Source organism: Coturnix japonica, chromosome 12, assembly GCF_054131305.1.
Source record: "Coturnix japonica strain WE chromosome 12, WE-NBRP24, whole genome shotgun sequence".
Lineage (NCBI taxonomy): Eukaryota > Metazoa > Chordata > Aves > Galliformes > Phasianidae > Coturnix > Coturnix japonica.
The window spans coordinates 1,622,654-1,650,442 of NC_140674.1; the positions used below are offsets into that span (position 1 = coordinate 1,622,654).

General features: G+C 40.9%; 2 protein-coding genes across 13 annotated transcripts in view; both read left to right on the plus strand.

Annotated features, from left to right (window-relative positions):
- The window catches only part of LOC107317829 (glypican-5-like), a 364,600-nt gene that overhangs the window by 84,468 nt on the left and 252,343 nt on the right, over window positions 1–27,789 (plus strand). For all 12 annotated transcript variants that reach the window (XM_085512501.1, XM_085512502.1, XM_085512504.1 and 9 more), the window contains one exon: window positions 21,427–21,557. In XM_085512501.1, coding sequence (XP_085368627.1) covers window positions 21,427–21,557 — 131 coding nt within the window. The remainder of the gene's footprint in view (window positions 1–21,426; window positions 21,558–27,789) is intronic.
- On the plus strand, window positions 21,619–27,787 carry LOC146758727 (uncharacterized). Its single transcript, XM_085512507.1, has one exon. The coding sequence runs from the start codon at window positions 24,015–24,017 to the stop codon at window positions 25,518–25,520; it is 1,506 nt and encodes a 501-aa protein (XP_085368633.1). The 5' UTR covers window positions 21,619–24,014; the 3' UTR covers window positions 25,521–27,787.

Sequence of the window (27,789 nt, forward strand, 5' to 3'; positions counted from 1 at the left end):
TGTAAAGAACATGTTGGGAAAAGCTATTTGGGTCCTTCCAGCTTCTGGAAAGGGCAAACCTCCATGGAACTGTTTTTGCCCAGGGAGCCTGTTTGTAGGGCTGCCCTTACTGTACCAGATTCACTCAGGAGTACAGCTGTTGATCATGGTGAAGATGCCTGTAAGTGCACTGGGAATGCTGTAGACCACCTTTTCAAGAGCTTTGTTAGTAAACAACTACCAACAGCAGCTCCAGGTTTTACATAGTAACCAAAGCAGCAGCTGACTGATTTCTGGTTGACAAGTTACTTCTTCTGATGCTATTCATGTGGCAGGAAAATTCACCTTGAACTTTGCAGCTGAAAGGTGTTGCTTGGTTTTTTTCTCAGCCTCAGCATAATGTTGAAATTCCTACTTGATGTGTGATGGCTGTAGATCTGTTCACATGTGAGGCAGAACTGAACTTGGTCATATGGAACAGGATGTGTTTGGCCTGGGGGGCCACCTCTGTTTTCACAGACATGTCAGTTTCAGAACTGCTCTAGTTTGCAGTCCATATGATTTTATATTGCCATTACAAGTTTGTTGAAGTCTTCACTCTTAATAGTCTGTTTAATGAGCTTAAAGGCTACAGGATCGATGATATGGCTCAGTGATGACTGTGATCCACTGTGCTATGGAAAAGGAACAGGGCATCTTATATTTGAACTTTGATGAGTTTGTCTTTTCTGTCATCCATAAAAAGGAGTGAATAGAGAATCTGTTCAACTCTTGGAATTGCACCTTAATCTATTTCCAGACATCTTCAAATGACAGCAAATATACAGTTCTGTAGAAAGATGGTCTTTAGGGGATAAATGTTTTGGGAGGCAAGAGGGAATATTTATGTCAAAGTCCTCTACAATCATAGCATCTCTTCTCCAAAGCAACAAAATCAGCCAGCCAGCAAAAAAAAAAACAAAAACAAAACAAAACAAAACAAAACTTTTATGTGGCTGATTTGTTTGTGCATTAAGACTATAAATATTAGCTTGTCATTGTAAGTTCTGAGCAGTTGCAGTTTTGCCTATGTGTGCAGTGTTTATTTGAAGAATGTTTAATGAAAGGTTAAGGAGAGAACAAGAAACTCAGTGCTTTACTGGTTTGCTGCCAAAGGCCTCATGGCTGTTTCTTCACAGCATCTTAATTGTCTGGAGTGAACTCTTAGGATGGTAAATTCTTTCCAATTACTACTCCCTTTTATTCCTGCATTATTTAAACTAGTTTCTGAGCGTAAGCTCTCTCTGAGGAAGTATGCTTGCTTGAATAGCAGAAGAGGAACAAGACTTAAAATTGTTGCTAGAATGTCATACTCTTCAAAGCTGTGTAGCCTTACAGGCTGTGTGGTATGGAGCCCAATTTCTCTCTCCCATAACAGCCTTAGCAGGTTGCCTTGGTGCGGCCATTGCCAGTGTTTCCTGTTGAGCTCCTTGAGCTGTGTTGCCCCCTTGAATCACTACAAGCAGCTGGAAGAGGAGGGAAGTTGTAGAGGTGGCTTTCCAGCATAATTCTCAGTCTGACCAAAGTTCCTTCCTCTGGTTCTGAAAGCCTAATAGACTTTGAATATAAAGGGTTAAGGTCATTTAAGGGCATTTCTCACCAACACATTTCAATAGAAAAGTAATTTATTTTATTATTTATTTATCTATTATTTTTATTTATTTATTTATTTGTTTGTTCAAATTGGAGTGACTTGGAAAGTATTTTTGCTAAGGCTTTTCATTCTGAAGCACTTCTGAAATACTTGCTTGTTTTTCTTCTTTCTTACTGAGTTCTAAATTTTAAACATACACAGAAAAATGTATCCATATTGAAAGCATAAACTAACCAGCGCCATATTATTTGTACTTAGTGTGACTTTCAGCTACTTTTTCACCTTCATATAGTCTGCTCTTTCAGAAAGTGAATAGGAGAATCTCACTTTCAGTGCTGCTTAATCAGATAAAATTTCCTATGAAGCCAAGCATGATTTATAAGTGGAATGGAGAATGAATCATAGAAAAAGAGCAAGTGGACCTTGTGAGTGCATAATGAGGGCAAGGGAACACAGGGTTTTTACAGCTCCCAGATCTGCTGCAATAGGACTGAGGATGCTGGCTGCACCTTTATCACTTGGGCTGCATCCAGCTCTGCCACCTCCTCGTCCTTCATCTGGAGCATCACTGGACAGCAGCACATACGGGTTTCGGAATGAACACTATGGCAATTAATAAAACATTTCCCAAGGATACTGTAAACCTCAGTAGCGCTGCATGCTTAAGAGAGAGAAAATAGGTATGAGCAGCTTTCCCCTGTACAAATGAACTTTAAATCATCACCTCTCAACAACACCTAATGCTAGATGCTCTATAGTGGTCCAGCAGAGCCTTTGCAACTCCATTCCACCACAGTGCAAGTGAATGACTCCATTGCTTGTCACCTGGGGATATTTATTATGTGTCAGCATCTGCACTGTGCTGCTGCCCAAGGGACAGTTTTGCCCCATGTCAGACATTTGTTACAAACAGTTACCAGACTGCATGCAGTGCTTCAGTAACACTGTCTAACAAAACAGCACCAGGGAAGCACATCAGTCATGCCAGTCAGCTTCTGGAACCCGCATGGTGCCCGCATGTGTACAAGCAAATTAATGCAGCCCCTGAGACAGCCCAGAAGGGTGGAGCTGAGCTGAGCTGATGGAGTTGTTTAATATCTCAGTTTGGAATTTCAGAAGTTTGGCTCCCTCTAGACTGGGTGAAGGAAAGGGGAACCTGCCACCAGGAAGTCCTTTGTCCTTTTATGTGAACTTCAAGAGGAGGTGGCGTCTGGGAAACAAACAACACAGTAAATCAGCAACAGTGGATCGCCATCCCTACAGAGCTTTGGGAAAATGGCCAAGTGTGTCTGCGGAGGAGAGCAGACAGCAATGGAGCGATGATCTGGCTGCAGCCTGCCAGCAGCATGGCAGGGGAAGTGGAGACATTATCAAGTGGAAGCATGTAGCTGTAATTGAAAGCCTTTTTGCTGCTGGAAACTCTCAAGGGTGCCACTCTCTCATCTGTGCTGCCACTTGCAGACACTTTTTCATTTCCTCTCTGTTTTGCCTATACTTTCCATTGAGTGTGTCGATTCCTCATCATGCAGTCTGGATTGCAATTATAGATATGTAAATACAGAGGTGTATTTACACAACCCATTGAGACTCTCTGCACTGTGTTTCTGCTGGGTATCAAAACCCTCTGAGTAATCAGAGGGACTTCCTACTTTTCTATCTCCTACCATTGTATTTCATCAAAAGCAAGAGCTGAGAGGCCCTGGTAAATCCTCAGGATGGTAGAATCAACACAGTAGTGACACTGTTTTATTGCTTTGCTGTTCTTCAAATAAAGAGAGAAGAAAGGGGAGAGGAGAGGGAGAGCCACAGTCTGCAGAATGCAGAGGAGGTCCTCTCCATAAACTCTCCTCTCCATAATATCACTGTCACTAATAGTACTTCTGTTGCAGATAGCCCAGTTGCAGAGGTAGTGGTTCAGTAGGATTCATTTATATTAGGAATTTAATAGTTCCATCCACTGATGCCACCTTCCAGCCCAAGTCACTTTGACCCAGAACAACCAAGGTGCATTTCCATGAGAAAAAAATGGCAGATGAAAACAGATTTGCCTTCATGAGGTGTGTCATACATTTTAGAGGATGCAGAGTCCATGGACTCATGGTTCTCCTGCTAGGACTCCTCCTTCAGCCAAGTGAGAAGCTCACCCAGTGGGGAAGCTAGTAATCACCAGGAATCACATGCAGTACTGCTCCCTTGTCTTGCTTCCCATGATGCATACTGTTCTAAAATGGTTCTCCAGGGAGACCTCAATGTGGCCTTCCAGTACTAGAAGAGGGCTTATAAGCAGAAAGGGGAGTAACTTCTTATGTGAGCTGATAGTGATAGGACAAGAGGGAATGGCTTTAAAAAAAAGAGAGGAAATATAAGTAAGCTGTTAGGAAAAAATTAATTACTTAGAGGGTGATAAGGTGCTGAAACAATTGCGCAGAGAATCTGTGGGTGCTCCAACCCTGGAGTTGCTCAAGGCTAGGCTGGATGGGGTTCTACGTAGCCTCATTGAGTGGGTGGCAACCAGACCACGGCAGGGGGTTGGAGCTTAGTGATCTTTAAGGTCTCCTTCAACCAAAGCCATTCTATGATTCTATAGCTTCTTTTCAGTAGCACCATCAACATACACAGCAATCACACCAGTGTACTTTAGCTTAACCCCTACCCTTACTCATTGAGCTCAGTCTTAAAAAATAAACAAAACTCATGGAAAAAAAAAATGTTTTTGGTAGAAAGACTGAGTAGGCATTATGGATATAAAAATATGGGAGTCAGTTCTGCAAGAAACTGAGTACAGTGGCCCCACTCTGACAAAACATTTAAGCAGAGGCTTAGTTTTAAAGCAAAAAACAGAATGGCTGTCACCTAGAAGAGCTTGTCCTCTGCCACTGCGTGGAGTGTGGGCAGGACCTGTGTTGCTGGTGGAGCTGAACCGTGGGCAGACCTTGCTTCTGGTTGTGTTGGGATGGTAGTGCCCACCACACTGAAGCATGGGCACAGCAGGTCCCTGGGGCTGCCCGGGGCTGTGCTGCTGCATCCTTGCTTTGCCTGGGGAGCACTGCTGTCTCCCTTGGGGAAGAGACAGGAAGACAAAGGTGTGGAAATGCTCCCTTGAAGCACACATGGAATTTTGTCAACTTAGTGACTTCTCAGCTGTTCTCTTTTTCTTGAGGTTGCACATAACTGCACTGTATTTGAGCTGTTCTGTCTAGAATCAGCCATGTCATATCTAAGGAGCTCCTCTGTCAGAGGGGAAGGAGCGAGCAGTGACCAATGTGTCAGTCAGCTGTCAGAGTCCTGACATTTTTGTGATGAATTAGGCTCTTCAGATGCTTTGTGGCTTGGCTAACACAAAGACTGTTTTTAGCTTTGCCACATTCCCTGGTGCTGCTCCTACAGTACATGATCTAACCAAGTCTTTTTTTAAATAGACTTAAAATAAAATTCAGAGCACTGAAAGGAGAAACCACATGCAAATTAATATTTATATCAAGTTCTAATTTTAATTTTTTTTTTAAAGTTTATGATGAAGCTGCATTTCTGATATGTCAGCAACACATTTAATACGATGTTCTACTTTGACATGCTTAGTTGCTTCTTCTTCCTACAGACACCATAGGTAATCCGTATTTTGCATCGCAGAGTGCTTGTATGTCTGCTTCATGGTTTTATATATACAAAGTGAACAAACCCTGATCTCTTTGTGGTGTAAGTAAAGGATACTGTTCCGTGATAAGTAAAGTGGAATGAGTATTACAGTAATCAGTCTTTCTTCAATCTCCTTAGTGTGTTTTCATAAATCAGTAGTGTTGATGGTTTCTATGTTCTTTTTTTCTTATTGAAATGGATTTGCTGTCATAATCATGCTATTCTGTTGCCATTTATATTTAATAGAAGTAAGTCTCTGGTCTCTAGTTTTGTACTCTTTAATTTTGTACTGCACTATCTTAGATGATGTTCCTTCTATTTTTTTCATCACAGTATGGTTCACACAGTAGAGGTGACAAAGTAAAGCTGCATGTTTCCAAGTGGTTTACTTGTGTGCCCCGGTGGCACAAGTGGTAGGAATGCCGCCTTGCAACCCCAGGGCCCGGAGTTCGAATCCCCCCTGTGGCGCAAGTGGTAGAAGTGCCGCTCTGCAGCACAGAGGCTCAAATCCCGGGAGTTGGACTCGATCATCTCTAAGGTCCTTTCCAACCCGCACGAGACTATTACTATTACTTAAAACGAAATCTTTCATATTTTGAATCATTTTGGAAGTGACTTATCTAAAAGTCATCTACGCTTCAAAAGTACAGAAGTATATTTCCTTGAAAGTGTCTAGTAATGGAAAAAAGTTACAAAGCAAATATCTGGAACAAAAGATTAGTTCTGATTCAACAGACATGTCTGGCATGGCAAGCAGTCTTAGCTCCTACACTGCATAGCAATGACAGGAGAGTGTGGTGAGAAAGTTCAAACTGAAGATTATTCTTTCACAAATAAACTCTTTTAGTAGGCCTCTGCTGGAAACAGTACAATTATACCTCTGGGAGAACTACCTCTTTAAATAAGTTTTTGTTACTTAAAATTTGTGGAGACTTTCATATTATGAGTGAAAGTAACTTTTCATTCTTTTAAATAAGATACGCATTTCCTATCAAGATCAGCTAAACTGACTGCGAGTCACTTAGGGAACTAATACTCTTTGAAGAAAAAAAATGCTGAGATTTGCAAAGCAAAATATAACTGTTCCTTTTTAATGCCATGTTTTGTGAATGCATAAAAGTTTCTTCAGCTTCCAAGTTATATTGTCTAACTCATTTTTATATATACATCTCATTTTCTAGGGAGCCTTCACTTTGCATTCTTATGACAAAAAAACATTTTGCTGTGGTACAGTTCACATTTGAAATCTTGCGCTAAGAATATCCAAATACAAATTGTTACCTGAATGTGTTTTGTATTCCAGTGTAAATATAGAAGCTTTCTAAATATATTGAATATACTATTATTCAAGAATATATATAATTTATTACAAAATCAGAGTGTAAAAATTTTAAGTAAGTTCACAGTTCATAAAATCACCACGGTTGGAAAAGACCTTCAAGATCATCCAGTACAACCATCTACCTACCACCACCATTTCTCCACCAAACCACGTCCCTCAGTACAACATCTAAACGTTTCTTGAACAGCTCCAGGAACAGTGACTCCACCACCTCCCTGGGCAGCCCATTCCATCACTTGACCACTCTTTCTGAAAAACTGTTTTTTCCTAATAACCAATCTGAATCTTTGGTGGTGAAACTTGAGGCCATCTCTTCTCACCCTACCACTAGTTACGCAGGAGAGTAAGGACTGGCCCTTCACTGGACTCCTTCTAGCTTCAACAGATAATCTTATCTTACAGTAATAGAGCTGGCAGACAGAATTCTGCTTGTGGCAATACCAATCCCCTGCCTGAGGCAAGAATTATTATGCTTAAACCTTTTCTGACATTTGTTTTTAAAACTGCTTTTAAAGAGGAGGTTTTGTGATGTCCCCAAGCACATTTCTAAAATCTTTGCTATTACTGTAAGAAAATTTATCTCAATATCTAACATAAATCCCCACTACAACATGTTGTTACTTCTTCTCTCTTGTGTATATGTATACTTTTTTCTTGATATGGCCAATAGGTTATTCTTACATGCAGCACAGTTTTATGTACTTGAAGACAGTGAGTGTATTACTCCATGCCTACTGCTGCCAGTTTCCTTAGCCTTTCCTTATTGGCTAAATTCTTTAGATTTCTGGTCCTTTTTATTGCTTTGCTTTATACTCAGTATGTTATTTCCATATTCCATATATATATATATGTAAGTGTAGATGAAGTATATCTTTACACTTCATCTGTCCAGATAAGGGTTTCCTCAAATAACATGACACGTATGGAACTGGGCCCTGTGGTGAGCAGTCTGAGGTCAGCAGGGGCCCTTCAAGCAGTCAGGGTGCCTGGAAGGAAGGAGCGATGTGAATGTTTCATGGCTCAGGAACAAATAAAACCTGAATTGGCATAGGTGTATCAATCCCAGCTCATCTTTCACAGGCAAATTAAGAGAAGAAGCTGGGATTTTGAAGATGCAGATAGCTACCAGAGATGTAGCATTCACTTTTACATACTATAAGTATTGTTTCTACTCTGCTTCTGTATTATATACCATGTCTGCTGTGGACAGTTTAGTTCATAACTTCATTACATAAATCTCTGGTGATTTTGTCCCTGTGGAAAACAGAAAAAGGGTATGTTTGTTCTGCGATGCATGACCAGTAGTCATCCACAGCATGTGTACTGGTTTTTGTAGTTGTTTGTTCTAAAATGCATGAACGTATTTCATGGCTGTTATTTTTTCCTCTCTACGTTTCAGATTAAAAATAATGCTATCTCCTGGTGCTTATGGAGAGGTAGATATTTCCTTATTTTAGCAATGGTAATGTGCAATTTTTTTCTGGGCTAAAGAAAACATTTGTGTTTTCACTGTCAGGAGTGTTCTGAGATGTGCAGATGCTACAGTGAAATTAAATAGTGAGAAACAATTTCCCAAGAATTAGATTTTTTAATCACCATTGAAGGAATAAACAGGAGATCTAGTTAGGTGCAGTTGATGATAAAGCAGCTGTTGGTTAAATGCATAAGAACATTGTTTTTGGAAATAATTTTTTCAGCTGCCTTGGAATGTTTTAAATGCAATTGGCTGAATCCAGAACTAGCTCATGCTGGTGCAGTCAACCATGGCATCCATCACCCTGTTATCAAACAGCCAAACGATTCCTAACAGAACTTTTCTGCTTTGCTTTGGCTGAGGATGAAACAGTGCAATGTTTCTTTGTTAGTGTTTTTACAGCTTACATTTGTACTGGTTTAGTGCTGTTAATGTCAGCCAGCCTTTAGGTCTTAAAACTGAGTTTGTTTTTTATTTCTTTTCACACCATGGAATGAATGAATTACACATTTGCTGCCATCCAACCAACAACTACAAAGAGAACTCTAACACTGTTAAACGCGGGCTTGATACCTAGAGAAATAACTTAAGAATGAAAACCTCATTCAATTCAAAAGGCTGCAGAAAGCATTGCATTTTGTATCCCTCTTGAATTTCCACAGGATCTTGTAGTATTGAGAACAGGAGGTCAGTTTCCCAGATAGATAGTACTGCAAAGTTTATTCAGTCAGGACTTTTCCACTGTGGCGTGGATATATTTTATTTAGTAATTTAATACAAGTGGAGTTGTATGTTGTACATCTAGTTAAGTATGCCGTTTGGCTTGCCATGATGAGATTATCTATTCACTATATCAGCAAACAATAATTTTGCTTGGGTTTTTGTCTTGTGCATGTTTTCCAGCAGCTGCTTTTATTATAGGTTTAATTTAAAATACCTTCAACTTAATTTCATGTTCAGAATCATCAAAGCCTACTAAAAAACCTCAGATTTTATTTCACAGTGATCATCATCAAGTTCTGGGCAATTGCTTATTAGTTCCGTATTTTGCATTTCTGGGGTTTCATATACTATCCAAGGACACGGTCTAACTTGAAGAATAACAAGAATCGGCATGCTTTTCATTTGATTTTTCATTATTACAGGCATACTACATTAAGACCTGTTTTAGAAAAAAAGCCAATTTTGCTTTTTAGCTTCCTGTGTGTCTTAATGTTATGTTGCCTGGGCTCTAACCCTTAATGTGGAAAAAAAAAATTATATATATATATATATATATATATATATATATATATATATATATATATGAAATGAAGGGATTTTGGTGCTATGGCCTTTCTACAAGGTTTTGTCATAACAAAGTTGTATATGCAGGCAATTTGGGTGACTGATCAGATGAGCAGAAAGGCCACAGCATAGTAAGTCCTTTGTGTCTGAGTGTATTTTTTCTGGGGAGATAGATTCTTGTATCTGGCAGACCAGGTACATGGTCACAGCTTTACCATTTTCAGCCAAAGTCTTAGTCTTAAGTCTAAGTCTTAAGTCAAATCTCAGTCTGATTCTCATGAAGTGTTCTATGCTGTGGTGTCATTCAGAGTACTGATGCTAATATGAGCAACACAGGTAAAGACAGTTAAAAAAAAAAAGTACCACTGCCCTTCCATCCCAAATTGTGTCTTATGTTGATTAATTAATTCAAGACATCTAGGCATCAGGCTTGGCTTAGACATCTAAAATTCAGGAAAAAGTTATTTCCATCGTATGGTGGATAACTGGGGAAGCAATGTTTTTTACTGAGAGATGTGAGGTGCTGGCACAGGCTGCCCAGAGAGGTTGTGGATGTCCCGTCCCTGGAGGTGTTCAGTGCCAGGCTGGCTGGGGCTCTGGGCAACCTGATCTAGTTAAATGTGGAAGTTTGGTGGCCCTGCCAGGCAGGGGGGTTGGAACTTCATGATCCTTGAGGTCCCTTCCAACCCAGGTCATTCTGTGATACAGGAGAAGAAACAGATGCAACACTTTTTACTGAGGTAATCAGTCAGCTACTATGGCTGTTTGCTTACTGCTGTTGATTGCTGATGTCAGTTCAGTCATAATATTGAACTTTGAGTCAGTTGGTTGTTATGTTATAGTTTTGATCATACTTATCCCATATGCATCTTGAATAATCAATGTTATAGTGTTTGCAGGACAATGAAGATGCTTTGATCATATTTAATATCCAGTTTCAGATAGTTCATAAATAGCCCAACCTGAGCTCTGGCCAGTCTGATGAGTTTATATCAATGAAGCCTTATCTGTGTTAAGTGTGAAATTCCTCACAAATTTTGGAGAAGAAAGAAACTGTATAGAAGGCAATACAAAAATAAGTTGGAAAGTTATTTTTGGTTAATTACTTTAGTTGCTAATATTTGTTGCTGATAGGTTACAAGGTTTTATGACAATATCTAGTCATGGTGCCTTGTAACTGCTTGCAGGAGCGTGAAATCAAAGATGAAATTGTAGCTGCAATAAATTCTGTATCTGGTAATTAAGTGGCTTCAAGTGTGATTGTATCCCTAGCTTTGGGTTTTTTTTTTTTTTTTTGTTTTGTTTTTTTTGGTTTTGTTTTTGGTTTTGTTTTTTTTTTTGCAACCAGCCATAGGCTTGATCTCAGTAGGTGTTCATTTGAGCTTTCATTCTATTTGTTGGCCGAATCAGAGAGAATGTACTCCAGAATCTGAAACCTTAAAACCTTCCTGGATACTGTTTAGATTGATGATACAGTGAGTCTGTGTAAGTTATATAATGAAGTCCAGTGAAGCTGTGGCTCAGTGAAATAGTTTCTCTCTTCTTTCTGCATTACCCAGGAAATCATAGAATCATCTAGGCTGGAGAAGATTTTCAAGATCAAGTCCAGCCATCCTCCTGACCCATCAAGCCCTATCACTACACCATGTCCCTCAATGCCAGATACGCTTGTCTTAAATATCTCTGGAGACAGGGATTCCACCATTCCCTGGCATCTCATCTGCTTTGAAGGAACTGTTCCTAATATCTAATTTAAATATCTTCTAGTGCAATCGGAGACCATTTCCTCATGTCCTGTCACTTGTCACTAGTGACTCATTACCTTTACAGCTTTTTCAGTATTAGAATCATAGAATGGTCTGAGTTGGAAGGGGCATTTAAAGGACATCAAGTCAGGTTGCTCAGTGCCCCATCCAGCCTGACCTTGAGTGTCTCTATGGATGGGGCATCCACCACATCTCTGGGCTACCTGTGCCAGTACTTTATCACTCTTAACATAAAACACTTTTTCCTTATAACCAGTCTAAATCTTCCCTCTTTTAGTTTGAAACAGTTTCCTCTTGTCCTGTCAAAACAGACTCTGCTAATGTGCCTGCCCCATTTCTCTAAGCCTGTCCTAGTAGAGAAGGTATTCCATTCCTTGGATCATTTTGTATGCCCAAGTAGCCAAGAAGGCCAACAACATCCTGGCTTTTATTAGAAATAGTGCAGACAACAGAAGCAGAGGAATGATCATCTCCCTGTACTCAACTTTAGTGAGGCCACACTTTGGGCACTCTGTTCAGTTTCGGGCCTCTCACTGTGCTAAAAGACATTGATGCCCTGGAATGTATCCAGGAAGGTCAGTGAAACTGGTGTACCTCCTGGTTGGTGAGGGGCCTGGAGTACAGGTCTTTTGGGGAGCAGCTGAGGGAACAGTGATCATCAGTCTAACCACAAAGGGAAGGTACAGTTTCAGGGCAAGAAAATAAAGTTTGACAATAAGGAAGAAGATGAAGATGATACTGTTTGATTTTGTTCTATGACAGGCTGTCTAGCTGATATGCTGCTATGAAGAAAGGCATGCTAGAATAGTCTATGAAGAGAAGGTACACTAGGTTCCTCCACATCTGTCAGTTCTTTAAGCAGTTACTTATGGAATTGAAATTATTTTTATGCTGTGTGAGATGAGTGCTGCTGTGTAAGGCTTTGTGAGAGTGGCCGGCTCTGTCAGGACAGGAACACTGATGGGACCTTATGGCACAGGGAGACTGTTGAAATGAGTCTGCTGCTGGGGTGGCACTCTGGTGGGGAAGGTCTGGTCCTTCTGCAGAGTAGTGCCTGGGGAACTTGAATTAGCAGGGTTCAGTGCTGCAGGCAGAGGTGGCTGTGTGTGAAGAAACACAAGGGACAGGTGGCCAAGCAGGAAGCTTGGCCAGCTTGCTCTTTCCATGAGCCTGCTGCCAAGCATCAGCTTCACCAGCTTTGGCTGCAGACTGTGGAATGGAGGTGGGGACTGAAGTAAAGCCAGCTCACAGTAAATTACTTTTTTTCTTTGCCTTTGTTATACATCACCATGGGCATGCTTTTATGAGGGCAATGTCTCTTGGCACATGCATTGAAAACACCAGTGGCTTAATTTAGCTTTGATTTGAGTCAGTACTGCTTTCTTGTGAATGGAGAAAAGGAGAAAATAAACTCTTCTCTAGTGCTCTGAAGGAAGTAAAGAAATGCATGTTATTCATGTAAAAAATCCTCATACATGTTTTGAAAAGCAGATGAGCATTGACCACATAGCTCAAATCAACTGCTTCCAGTTCCTGTTTAAAGCAAGTAAAACAATTACTGAGTGAAATAAACTGGTGTATTCAGGGTGGTTTAATTACAGCCATAAAGAGTAAGTTGTGCTGCATTGATGACTGCCAACTCTTGTTGCTGTGCTGCTGGGTGGTCTTGGACTTCTGCTTAGGTGCATCTTGCCTGGATTGTCTTTGTGTTTGGGTCTGCAGAGGCAGCCATGGAAATTGGTGAGACCAAACTCTTGTAAGACTTGTAGCCCAGTTTTGCATACCCAAGAGTTTTGGGTAGGCAAGGAAAGTATGTGCAGGCACTTCGCCAGGGCTTTTGAACAGTGAATGAGTTAATTGTCAGAGAACTAAATTGCCTGTCAGAAGGTGGTTGGTTCCAAGCCTGCTCTACATGCTTTTCCCAGATTTGTGAATCTCTCTGCCCTAGCTTCCCTGTCTGAAAAATGGGAATAGTTACTTCCTATTGTGATGGGAAAGTTGCAGTGTTGATAAATCAGTCTTGATACTTCTCTTGCTAACGACTTGCTGGTATTTCAGCATTATAGAGTGTGACTTTAGTCCTCAGTTCCCTCTACGGAAGCAAGACCTGTGTGCATTTTAGAGGTAGGAAACAAAGCCACCAAATCTTGATGGTGTTCTGTTGAGCTGTGAGATGAATCTACAGTAAAGTACCCAAACACTGGAAAAAGCCTTGAGAGTTTTATGTATGGTCATGCACATTGTATTTTCTCCTGCTATGTCTGCTGCTTGGTTTGTGTCCCTGTCTGAGATGTTTTGTGCTGTGATTAAGGTCTCACACATCCAACTGAGGCATCCCATTTTAAACATCCTATTATTGTTTTCTGGGGAGAAGGTAGTGTTTTCCAGTCAGTGCAGTGTCTCCATCCTTTTTGATGCCGAACTCCCAGTGACATCTGCCTGAGATTCAAGAGTGAGAAGAAAACATGTAAGAGATTTCTTTGGGGCACAGGAGAGAAGCCTTAGAACTTGCTTATAATGTACTTATCTCAGTGTGCAAAATGTCTTCTAAATATTTTTAAAAAGTGATGCTGCCTCAGTTGTTACACTGTTTGCTGTTGTTGGAGGTCTTGAATAACTTCTTGTTTTCACTGAATTTGTGTTCAGAAAAAGATTAACACATGAAAACACTGATTTTGACAGCAACTGTGAGCAAATGATTATTGAAATTAAGTATAATTTAATGAAAGGACTGAATGCATGTATTTACCAGTCTCTTTTAATTACTGATGTCATTTATAAATTTGAAGGTCATTCCAAACTTCTTTGGGAGTCTTGACATTGTTATTGATGTTTATTTAGTATTTGCAAGAATTTACAGCATTATTTCAGCTGCTGTGTTAAAGCATTGTGGACTTCTGATCTCCCACATTTTAATTAGGTCATTTTCAGAGTGTCTTGCAAAAAAAAGCTTGGGCATTTTACATGCTCAACTACCTACTTATTGTGATGAATAGAAAAAAAAAAAAAAAAAAGAAAAAAGAAAAAATAAAGTCTTACAAGAATTTTAAAATGTTGCCAGAAAAGGATGAACATTTGTCTTGTTGCACATGGTTACCATTTTAGGTAGGTATTTTCTGTTTAGGTAAAATGATGCTCTAAGAACGCAGAGTATGTCACCCTTCTTATGACTTAAGTCTGAGTCATGTTTGTAGCGTTAACCTGTTCTAATAGAGATGCTCTCTTCCCTAAATATACATGCCTGAACACACTCAAACATCAAGGTATAGTAAAAGGAGAGGTTTTTCTCAAAGAGGTTTGGAGTAAACGCTTCTGCTTCTTAGGGAGAGCTTCCTCCATATATTTTCTTGAAGCTTGGTTTTTAGGATATGTTTAATTTCTAGCCCTTCTCTGACTGCAAAGAAAGTTTGGCCAGGAGCTGTTAAGCATGTGACCTAGGGTCCCTTTTTTGTCACACGGGTGTTCTGCCTGTCCTTTATCCTCAGCTCACATCACTCTGTTTTCAACTACCTGGAAGGGAAAGAGGAGCCGTACAGAATACACAGTGAATTGAGAAGCATTTCAAATTATTTGAGAGCCTGTAAAACAAGAATCGCTATTTATGTAACTAGCTATAAAATTAATGTAATATAGTACAGACACCAAATCAAAGTAATGAAATGAGCAAAAATGGATCCTTCAATGTCTTACCATTTACTACCTTCTTTTGGATATACCAGACACGTGGAAACTTCTGAGAAAAAAAATTATCTAAAGACTGGAGACAAAACACCTCACTTCAGAGCTCTCTTAAGGAGAAAAGTGCAAAAAGGCCTGCTAGGATGATTTCTGTTGTCTGTGCTTGTGCCTACATACTTGACTGCTGATGCCCACCTCTGAAAGTATATCAGACTTGAACCTGCAATGTATGTTCAGAGAATTTTGTGACCAAGTTATACATGGATCATATCTGGCTTAGGTTCCTCATAATTACTTTCAAATTTTTTTTGTTCAGATACAAGGAATGACTGTTTGCAGTCGAGTTGGCCAGCTCTCCAAAATAATTCCCATAATTCTGTAGTAATTGCAATTGCAGTAACTATGTATAGATGAGCACCAGACTCCAGCTTTGTTCCTACAGCCTTAATCACCTTTGTTGCCCTCTGCTGAAAGCTCTCTAATAGCTTATATCCTTCCTACATGCACCCAAACTTGCAGAGCAGAGTGGGACGATCCCTTCCCTTGTCTGCTGGCAGTGCTGGGCCTGGTGCTTCCCAGGGTACAGATGGCCCTTTTGGTTCCAGGACTCTGCTGGCTCCAATTGAACTTGCTGTCAAGGAAGGTCCTTGGCCTTGAAATGACTGCCTGAAGTTTGCAGCCCACATTTTAAGGTAGGGAGTTTATTAGAGCTTTCTGAATTTCCTAATTTCATATTCTAGCTTCTTGAGGCTTTAAGTAGCCCTTCCAGGCTGTTTATCCCTTCTGCATGGGGGATATAGTTCCCAGAGGAAAAAAACACAAGAATCTTGAAATACAGTGTCAAACAGCTCTACAAGCTGGCATCCAAATGCTATTAGTGTTATCATTTATACCCTGGCTGAGACAGGAGGGACACTGTCACTGTTAGCAGCAGTGACAGACTTCTGCAGTTAGGGAGGTGCAACAAAGCCATCTCGGAGATTGGTTGCTGAAGTGCCTTATCATTCTGCGCTTGAAGATGGGACCAGATTTCCTTAGCCTCTGGTGCAAAACAGTAGCATGCCAAAGCATGCAAAAACATTAAAATGGATGGAGTTAAATGAGGGAGCTAAAAACAGATTTCAGTGTCAGCTAATCCCTATCAGAAAATAGTATTCCATTACTTCTTCATTCTTGCTAAAACATTACTTCTTTCCTGTTGTATTTTTCTTTAGAAAGATGATGATATCTGCCCATCAGGAGCCCAGATGTTTCCTGAAAGTATCAGAATGATTTTTATTTTAGTATCTTTGTAGTTATACATATACTTTATAGTTATATATATGTAGGATTCACCTACAGTTTCCTGTCATTTCTGCAGAATGTGATTTTTCTTCAGGACTTTGTTGTATATATTTCTGACACACTTGTATTTTGACTACAGAATTGAACCTAAAATACTACTGTGGTTCAAACTGTGATTAAAACCAATTATATTCACCTTTCACAAGAAATACAAATTTCTTGTGTAAGGATTTGAACTAGTAATTCCATAGTTTGTTTATGGCTGAACTTTGCTATCATCAAGATGCAGTGTTTCTAGTATGTATTGTATGACAAAGAGAATATTTTAAATAAAAAATTATTTGCTGTCTTCTCTCCTTACAGTAGATGTCTTATCTTCCCAACTGTTGCCTCTTTTCACTGAGTTTAAGATTTTGTTCAGGAAGTTACAGGCAGTGGCAATGAGCAAATTGTGGTAGGTTTGACCATACATTGGCTTACATTTTACTGAATGTGATCCCACTCTTCTTAAGCATTTTGCAATAATTCTACTGTATTGTATAGCAATAGGTGGCAGCCACTCCAAAGGAAAGCATGCTATATTTGCATTATGTGCTTCTGTGGTTGGCTTGATCAATTAGTAAACAAGATTCCTGTTGGTGTCTTGAGACAGTGTGGTAACAGAGTGACAAGTGTATGTCTGACTCAACCAAAATTACTTATCATAGCAGGCATACAAGTCTGAAAATTGAAACCTGATTGCCCCATAATTCACTATTTCTTGCTTCTCTCACTTCCAGCTTCACAGCTGAAATCAGTACCCTCAGTTCTAATTTGAAACTTGTTACTAGGGTGTGCAGGGTGCAGTCTGTAGCCCGAGGTCTGAGCAGCCAACAGTAACCAGGAAGAGGGATGCATGGTATCAGAGGTTGTAGCAGCAAACTGTCCACATTGATTAGCAAAGCATTAAACTAGATTAAATGGGGGGGGGGGATGGAATTCTGAGTGGCAGAGAAGAACCACTTTAGTATACAGCAGGGGAAAAACTCAGATTTGTTGTAGAGGAATTTAGGAGAGCTCTCCAAGAAGGCAACACAGCTGATAGTCCAGCTGAAGTGCCTCTATACCAATGCATTTGCAATGCTTTGCACTCACAGGCTTTCATCCCGACCATGCATTTCAGCCACCTGGATATCTTCTGAGAAAGCACCGTGTCTGGCTGCAAGCAATCCAGGAGGCTTGTTGAGGTTAACTTCCTGCTCCACAATTTCTGAAAAATGTGATGCGAGAATTGGCTTAAACAGACATGAAAAATGCTGAAGTACTCCATGAGTTTCTTGCCTTGGTCTTCACTGGCAGTCAGGCTTCCCATGCTGCTCAAGTCCTTGAGCTTCTAGGCATAGATCAGGGTAGCAAAATCTTTCCCACTGTAAAAGCAGAGCAAGTCTGATATCACCTCATGAGGCTGAACACGTACAAGTCTGTGTGGCCTGATGACATGCACCCCAAGGTCTTGAGGGAGTAGGCTCTTGTTTGCCAAGCCACTCTCCATCTTATTTGAAAAGTTGTTGCTGTCAGGTGTAGTCCCTGGTGGCTGGAAAAAAACCACAGGCTCATAAAATCATTGAAGTTGGAAAAGAACACTGAGGTCATCTAGTACAACCATTAACCTGTCATCACCATGGCCACTAAACCATGTCCCTCCATACCACATCTCCAGTGATGGTGATTCCACCACCTCCTTGGGCAGTCCATTCCAATACCTTACTGCTTTTTCTGAGAAGTTTTTTTCCTAAAAAAAGAATCCTGAACCTCCTCTGGTACAACTTGAGGTCATTAGCTCTTTTCCTATTGCTGTTAATAGGGGAAAGAGGCCGACACCCAAATCACTACAGCCTCCTTTCAGGAAGCTGTAGAGAGCAATAATATCTCCCTCGAACAACCTCTTCTCCAAACTGAACACTCCCACTTCTCAGCAACTCTGCTCCAAGTCTGTAGTGTTGCCTGGGGTTGTTCTGATTGAATTGCAAGACCCACCACTTGGTCTTGTTGAAGTTCATACACTTGGTTTTAGTCCATTGATCCAGCCTATCCAGAGCCCTTTGTATGGCCTTCCTACCCTCAGGCAGATTGACACTTCCTCCCAGTTTGGTGTTGCAGGTCCAGTGAAGGACCACAGTGATGAGCAGAGAGCTGAAGCACCCCTCATGGAGATAGGCTGAGGGAGCTGGGCTTGTTTAGCCTGGAGAATGTCTGGGCATACCTCATTGTGGTTTTCCAGTACTTAAAAGGGGCTTATAAAGGAGGAGTGAGGCCAACTGTTATCATGAGTAGATAGTGATAAGGGAATAAAGTAAAAGAAGGGAGACTTAGATTAGATATTTGGAGCAATTTTTTTTTTCTTTTTTTTTCTTTCCCTCATTGGGTGGTGAGACACTGATGCAGATTGCCCTAAGTTGCAGGTGCTCCATCCCTGGAGGTGTTCAAGGCCAGGTTAGATGGGGCCCTGGGCAGCCTGATCTGATGGCTGGCAACACTGCCTGTGGCAGGGTGGATGGAGCTAGATGATTTTTAAGGTCCCTTTTAACTCATGTCTTCCTATGATTCTGTCACCCAGCCTCTGGGTTTTCACAGAACTTTGCTACATTTCAGCTTGGGAAATAGCTTTCTGGAAAATCTGTCTGCATTTTTGTAATATCTCATAAGTTCAATCACTAGAAAATATTTTAGAATACAGAGCCTCAAAGAAAATTACTACTGTGAACAAGTGAAAAGGTCTCCTGCTTCAGGGAGTTGAGATACTCTTGGTATCTGGAAGGGCATGACATTTCCCCCTTGTTTGATTATATAAGATATATTAAATATGACCTCAGTGTTTAAGGTTGCTCAAGCTGTAACAGTTCAAAAGATTTCAAATAAGATTTTTTTTTCCAATTTATTTTGTTCAGCCTTTTTAATAATTGTAAATAGTCATTCTTTTAAAGTACACATAGTAAGAGGTTGTATAATCCAGCTGTGTATGAGTCTGTATTTCATTACAAAGAGTTCACAGGAGAAATGTAGCTAATGGTTGTTGAAAGATATTTAGGTAAAATCGTTGGTGTATATCTTAAAAAAAACAACTTTAAGACCAGTAAAAATGTATATATTTCTGAAACCTTGATTAATCAGTTTATATATGAGGAATCCAAGTTTTCAATTGTAGGTTTAAAAACAGTAAACTGTTAGAGAGAATATATAATTAAATATCATACGATTCAGCATTTTGTCTTATTACTTTGAATTGTAAGTATTCCAGTGAGACATCACAGTTCACATTTAAGTAATGATAATGCAGTTAGCTTTCTCTTCAACTCACTGAAAACATGAAAAAAGATGGGACAAATGAGGAGTAACTCAAGAGCTAAAGAAGAGCTTGGTCTTCACATCAAAAGACGTTTTCAAGCCACCTGTGTGCACATTGGAGCCGTGGTGGTATCGTTGCTGCCCTGCAGAGGATGGGGAGAAAGAATATCTGGTGGTCCACAGTAGCCTAAAGGACTGAACATTCTGCACTGCATATGGGGGCCACCTGTGCACTGTGTGCTCCTGTTAGTCCTTCTGCGACACCAGTGAAATCCTCTGCCCAGTTTCACACAGTATATTGACCCCGAATGTGTCAAATGGTATTTGACGGGGTCTGCCTAACTGTAGTTGTTTCTTCCTTGTAAAGGCAGTTCAGGTCTCAACTGAGTCATTAAAGAATTTCTGTTACTACTAATAATATTTTATAATTTTATCTCCCATCTTGTTAGTCTTACTAAAGGTTAAAACATGTGCAATAGTATAAATTATGTAGGTTTTCTAGTATTTTATATTGTACTGGGTAAGGGGAGCACTAAAATGCCCACAAGGCAAAAAATAAAAATAAAAATAAAAATAACAATAAAAAATAAAAATAAAAATAAATAGTGACTGGGACCTGCTGTTTCATTAAATGATTCACCTTCTTTTGAATGGCACAATTTTCCACTGAGAAATATTTTTTTCTGAAAGTAGTGTGGTTGAATTGCAGGAAGCTCTTAGTATCAATTAGAAAGAAAACCCAGAAGTTAAGATTTGGCAACTTAATAGATGATCTTATTTCTTTCTTCTCAAAAGCACAATTCAAAACAAAATGAGTATTTTCATTTGGATGCTTAAACTATTGGTTCATAACAAAGACAAGGACTTGTCTCTCTTGGAAATTTTGCAGAGGAAAACTAGAAAAGTTCTTCGTTGCTCTTGTATGGTCACGTTCACAAAAACTACGTTTCTTTTCCAAAGTGCTCCAGCAGTTGGTTAAAGCAATAGTGACACAATTTGCTTTGTGTATAATTTAAAGATATAAACTTTAGTTAAACCAACATGGTTTTTGCAGAAACCTGCGATGGGAATTTGGTCTCTATGTTGTAGCCAGGGCACAGAAGAGAGAGAATCCTTTGCAGGATTGTAACTCAGGTAGACTCTCTGTTGAGCTCCAGAGTGCTCAGAAAGACATTTTTGTTTCTTATATTTTCATTTCCATAGTGTTTTCTTTCCTTCAAAAGTTTAAAAAGGATGAAAATATTTTATTTTACAAAGCTCTGTTTTAAGGTGATGTGGTGATGGTCCATGGTGTGGCAAGCGCAATATAGACAGTAATGAATGAGGTGACTGACTCATGTTCTGGCTGCTGTCTGTATGTCACGGTTAATCCAGTACATTTGCATTCACTTGCTAGTTTTACCTCCTTTACAGCGTATTATACTGGATGAGGCTGTGGTTCGTATGCCTAAGATTGATGGTAAGTGCCATGCCTGCACAGATTCTCACTTTTCGTATTCAATTGGCCTGTTTTTTTGGAGGAATCTTGTATCATCATCATAGTCATAGTATCACAGTCTCGTGCGGGTTGGAAGGGACCTTAGAGATCATCGAGTCCAACCCCCTGGGATTCGAACCTCCTGTGTAGCAGAGCGGCACTTCTACCACTTGCGCCACAGGGAGGATTCGAACCCAGGGCCACCAGTGTTGCAAGGCGGCATTCCTACCACTTGCGCCACTGGGGCACACTTAGGTTTCAGATAGCCCATCTCCTCTGGAAAACTACTAAGACAGAGGAAATTGTCCTGTACTGCTGTGGACATAAATATATACAACTGCTGATGGCTTTCTGATAACAATGCTTTTTGCGCTGTAGCTCATCCCTCATCCTTCTGCAGGCAGCTAGGTTCTAGATCCTGAAAAGAAGAATAATTTATTTCTGTCTCCTGGATATCTTCTCTTGCAGAAAAAGCCCAAAGGCTGGCAATTTATAAATCAGTCTCACTGTTCAAACACAGTTTTTCTTTCTCTTCCATTCATACAGGTTGATAAAGTGTGTGGAGAGCCCAAACAACGAGGAGGGAACTTGTCATCAGGCCGTATAATGCCACTGAAGGAAGCAACTGAAGCCCAGACGCTTGTGTTGGCTCATACTGGTCTGAACAGTAAAAGAAGGTAACCCTAAGCAACTGCTGAATTCAGATAGACTCTCTGCCTCACAATTTGTGTTGTTGGTTCCTTGTCCCATAGTGTTTAAGCCAGAGACACAGTTCTGTCATCCTGTCCATGCATACTCCACTATTGCCATTGCTGATAGTTAGACAAATGTGTATGTGATATTGCATTGCAGATCTCTCAAAACAAACAAACAAACAAAAACCAGGCCAGACTTGATGTCACTACTTAGCACCAACATGTTCTTATTTCCAGAAAATTTTAATGAAAATGATGAAAGCTTTTCCCTCATAAACTCTGAGGTTTTTTCCATGGTTGAGTCTATGGTACTTAAAATGCAATTGCTCAGGACCCAGAGGATGTAGACTTATCCCAGAGCAGAGATGATAAGGGGAAATGTGAGGAAAGGTAATGTGTTCATTACCATGACACAAAGTCATTGATTTTACAGAGCAGAAAGAGCAAGTTCTCCCTTCTCACTGGTGCAGACGGTAAGATTCCTTGCAGCCTGTCTGGCTTGTTATACAACAGAAGAAGAGCAGAACTACTTGTGTTTAGGATATTGTGCCTATTTTGGCTTCTGTTCTTTGGCTGTATGCCGTTTGAGTAACTGGAATGTTGAATTATTGCCACTGGCCCCAGTCCTGGCATTAGTGTCCTTGCTCCATGGTTTCCTGATGGTTTTCTGATGCTCTGTGGTTTTCATTTTCCCTCGCATAGCTCCTGGTTAGCTTTCTGTAAATGTGAAGGTGGGGGAAGGATGTCTTTGCAATTCATTGATGTTACATGAATAGATGTCAGAACCCACTGACCATAAAATCACAATGACGTATTTCTGACTGACATGCTGTTTTCAGTATGTAAGAAGCCATGCTTTTTACATTACTGTCTCAAAGTTTGCTGAAATGGACAAGTTCAGGCAAGTCCTGGCCAAGGTTCCAGGACTGCCTTTGTCTGAGACACACAGGAGATGGACAAGTCCGGGAGCTACGAAAGGGAGATAAGATACTGATCAATGGCCCTTGAGTGGTCTTTTTGTGTTGGCCTATCTCAAGGAAGATGGCCATCCCTGAGGACTAATGGCCCTTAAGTGGTCTTTCCTGTTGGCCCATCTCAAGGAAGATTGACAGCTCTGAGGAAGTCACAAGACTCTGACCCGAGCCGTCCCGAAATGTCTCGAAGGCTGGAAAGAAGGATAAAAAGGGCACGGACAAACCCTGAATTTTGGGGAGAGGTTTTCTGACACCAGATGCCTCTCTACGCGAGCGCCTGCATGCTGAAGAAGATGGCTGCATGCTGAAGAACCTTTGGGGCATCTAGGTATCCGATCTCAGATCCCTCCACCGTTGTCCTACTGCTGCCTATTCTCTTTTCTGGGATTGCTGCTCGAGACTCTGCTCCGAGGGACCTCGCTGCCCGAGACTCTGCTTCTAGAGACCACGGTACTCTGACCATCTTTTCTGCGATTCACCGATCTGCTGTTTGCAGCCTGCTACTCCGTTGCTGCTCTCCCCTGCCCCGGACCAACGTTAACAACGTGCTACGGGACGCTGCTGCATCCAGGAGGTGACTATTCCCCGCTTTAACGTAATTCTTGCTCTTTTCTACCTTTTTCTATCGCCTACTTTCCCTTCCCCATCACCCTAATTTAGGCATTCGTCACTCTCCCTTCCCCATCCCCTCAATTGTCTATTATTTCCAATAAACTGGTCGGATCAACATTTGAATGCTCTTCTTCTTAATCTCACGCCGGGCATAACATTATTAAAAGAACCTTTGCCTCACTCCTAAATTGGAGCGAGACATTTTTATTGGCGTAGTCGGCAGGATACCCGTCGTGAGAGTGTTATCCTTCCAGTTTCTCTAAAACTTTTCTGTCTGTTTCTCCTGGAGTTGCAAGGAGCGATTGTTTTGATAACTTAATTTGACGTGTGCACCTCTCCAGGAAGACCGCTCCACATTCTGAAACTTTCTTTCTTACGTGTATACCTCTCGGGGACGAGTGAATTAATTTTGTACTGTTTGCTTTTGTTTTACACGTGTGTGCCTCCCTGGGAAGACTATTTTGCATTGTGGTGGTTTTAAGTATCTTGTGACGTACCTTTGGTTTTAAAAGTTTTGTGTGTGAGCCTCTTGTGGAAGTGGTGTGTGCTTCTCCAAGAAGTTTATTACTTTTGAGAAACTTAGAAGTTATTTCTAACTTTTTTTTTTTTTTTTTTTTTTTTTTTTTTTTTTTTTTTTGCTTGGAGGTTGAAGTTTTTCGTTGTGGCTTGCCAGAATAGCCAGGACCGATTGAGGTGTTTACACTTTCTTTGGAAGTGTTGATTGAGTCATTTGGTCTTTTGTGTAAAGGAGTGTTTTGAGCAGTTGTTCGTTTTGTTAAGTGTTTGCCTCTCTGAGGAGATAAAGAATCGCCTCCTCCCTCAGCTTTTGGTTGTGAGTAAAATTACATCTGATATGGAAGGTGAAAATATGTTGTTTGATATCCTTGAAAAGCACGCGTCTCGGCCATCGTCATCAGGGATAGACTGGGCACGTGAAAATTGGTATAATTTGCAGGCTGTTTCTGACCGCATTTGCGTTTTACAACATGGGGCTCGTACCCGAGCCGGGAAAGGCAAATCATTTATTTGTGCAGTACTCGGTGCTGCTTTAAAAGCAGCCGTGGAGTTCCGAGACCAGCAGTTTGAGGCGGAAAACCAGACTATACAGTCGTTACAAGAAACAGTTAAAGCAACCCAGGAACTTGTGAAAGCTTTGCAAAACCAAATTGGAAATCTAGAAGTACAATTGGAAAGAGAGAGACATAATTCGGCCTTGTTACAGATGGCTTTTAAGGAAATTTTAACATATAAAGATACTGGTGACACTGATATTCATGGTGCACCACAAGAAAAACTGTATCCTCAGGAAGAACTAAAAGAAGCAAAAGAAAATTTTGATAAGTTTGAAACCCCAATAGCCCCTCTGCGCCCTCTAATAAAAACAGAATATACTTTTGATAATGGAGAGGACCTGGATCCTCAAATGAATGTTAAAGAAATTCCCTTTTCTGCCACTGAATTAGCAAAACTGAAAAAAGATTTTAGCCGTTCTCCAAAGGAATCGGAAACGGAATATGTATGGAGAGTCAGCTTAACTGGTGGAGACCAAATTATGTTAACCGAAAAGGAGGCTGAGGGTTATTGGGGGCCAGGAGTATTTTTGACTACTGGTGATAACCGTGCTCCCTGGTCCCTAACACAGAGGGCTGCTTACTGGGCTGGTGGTCTCAACCCTTTAGAAAGGGGAGACCCTCTTGCCATTAATGGGACAGTTGACCAATTGGTTGAAAGTGTCCAAAAGGCCGCTTGTCTCCAAATGATGTATGATAGAAAGCTGCACCCACATTATGAATCACCTATGCTGATGCCTGTTGATCCCGAACGGATGACTCCTTTAATCAGGGGGCTTCCAGAATCGCTGAAACCTATAGGCATACAACTGCAGGGAAAAATACAAGCTATGCCTCAGGGAGAAAGAACTCGGCCAGCATTAGAAAGAACTGGCACCTCAGGCCATTTGCAATCAGGGTATAAGGTATGGACATGGGGAGAGGTTGCCCAAGAATTGATTAATTATGGTAGGAAGTATGGACCGGTGGCTTCATCCACCAGCAGAATTGAGCCAAGGGGAGTAAGGCTCGCAGCAACCACCCTTGCTCTCAGGCCACCTAGCCCAAAATTTAATAGAATAGAAAAGGCTCTAGCCTCAGAAAGAACTGGTAGGCGAAACATTGATCATAAACGTCATGGACTATGGACTTTGGGCTGGAAAAAGGGTATTCCTAGAGAAATAATGAATGGACTAGCAACAGACAGGCTTGAGAGGCTGGTGACTGGTTGGCCAGCTAAACCTGAAAATCTGGTTCCTAGTGCTCCCCCTGCAGTAACAAAAGAATTACCTGAGCAGTCGGGAAACTGATTCCTTCACCCTCTTCAAGTGAGCGGGGGGGTGAAGGATGGATGTTTGTTAGGAGGCTCACGACTAAAAGGAGAAGATAATTGTATTAACAAAGCCCCCAAAGGGCGAGTTGTCTTGTTTTCTTTTACAGAAGATCCCCGCAGGACCTTCACGGAACAGAATGGCTTGTAGCTGATTTTAACCATTTGTGTTTTGTGACAGAAAAAATTGGAAGATGTGATCATGCTAGAATACTGATATACCTCTTTATTTCATATTTTGGTTGCAATAGTATTATGTTTTGTTTGCTGTACTTATGAGTTGTGATTGGTATCAGTCTTTGGATCTGTTTAAACTTCACAATTGGGTTCCAAGTTTTTTTTCAGGTTATCCTGGCTTTCTTGTACTCTTTGCACAGTGGTAATCATTCCTTTTAACCCCATATTTCACCTCTTTTGGTCAAACTTGACGGTGATTTGCATGTAACTCCATGGTGTTTCCAAATTCCTAATGAATTGGGAAATGAGCAATGGGACCTATCTAATATCTGTTAGATGTGGTCACTAAAGTGAAATTTATCATAAAACCCTTTGCACTGATGCTTTCCAGTGTCTCATCAGTACAGGAGTTCCATTCAAAACACTGTTGTTGGAAAGTGTCTTCGTTTTTGATAAGAAATGTGTATGTTTCTGGGATTACTCCCTACGATTTAAATTCTGGGGTATCCTACACTATGTTGTGACTATAACAGTTCTTAGACTTGCCAGACTAGTATATATCTCTCAGCAATTGAACTGTTTTGGAAATGCTCAAGTGGAAAGTTCTCCTGACACAAATATCCCTATTGTTTTACTTGTTTATTTTTTACTATTGGTCATTGTTAAATGTATGGTTGTTTTCAATGTATGGTTGTTTTTTCTCAATTTCTATCTTTTATTCATTATGTAATATTTGTGTCAACCCCTCCTGAAGAATCACTGGGAGATGCCTGTGTCAAATTAAATGATTCCACCTGTTGTCTAAAGATTTATAATGGTAAAGTTAAACTAATTGCTGATGGTATACGTGTTCCTGTCCAAACTTGGAAAAGTCCAGACCTTGACCTTTTTCTCTGTCTTCCAGGTGTACTGTGGGTAAAATGCATCTTATTTTATCTATTGTGTGTTGTCGCAACTTTCATGTTTGTTTTGTGTATGATACCATGTTTCATTGAACTTATCCAATGTGTTGTATTGTCCATGTATTTTGTAACCTCCTCAAGTGATGGAGAAGTGGAGCACATCAAGAAATCTTTCGTAATGATTGTATTAAACATTTTAATTCCCCACCCTCACCTTCCTTTACCCTCATGCTTGCTATCTTTTTCTCACCATCCTGGATCAGCAGTGGTCAATTTTTTAAGCAAACTTTGAGTCACGGGGTGGTGTAAGAAGCCATGCTTTTTACATTACTGTCTCAAAGTTTGCTGAAATGGACAAGTTCAGGCAAGTCCTGGCCAAGGTTCCAGGACTGCCTTTGTCTGAGACACACAGGAGATGGACAAGTCCGGGAGCTACGAAAGGGAGATAAGATACTGATCAATGGCCCTTGAGTGGTCTTTTTGTGTTGGCCTATCTCAAGGAAGATGGCCATCCCTGAGGACTAATGGCCCTTAAGTGGTCTTTCCTGTTGGCCCATCTCAAGGAAGATTGACAGCTCTGAGGAAGTCACAAGACTCTGACCCGAGCCGTCCCGAAATGTCTCGAAGGCTGGAAAGAAGGATAAAAAGGGCACGGACAAACCCTGAATTTTGGGGAGAGGTTTTCTGACACCAGATGCCTCTCTACGCGAGCGCCTGCATGCTGAAGAAGATGGCTGCATGCTGAAGAACCTTTGGGGCATCTAGGTATCCGATCTCAGATCCCTCCACCGTTGTCCTACTGCTGCCTATTCTCTTTTCTGGGATTGCTGCTCGAGACTCTGCTCCGAGGGACCTCGCTGCCCGAGACTCTGCTTCTAGAGACCACGGTACTCTGACCATCTTTTCTGCGATTCACCGATCTGCTGTTTGCAGCCTGCTACTCCGTTGCTGCTCTCCCCTGCCCCGGACCAACGTTAACAACGTGCTACGGGACGCTGCTGCATCCAGGAGGTGACTATTCCCCGCTTTAACGTAATTCTTGCTCTTTTCTACCTTTTTCTATCGCCTACTTTCCCTTCCCCATCACCCTAATTTAGGCATTCGTCACTCTCCCTTCCCCATCCCCTCAATTGTCTATTATTTCCAATAAACTGGTCGGATCAACATTTG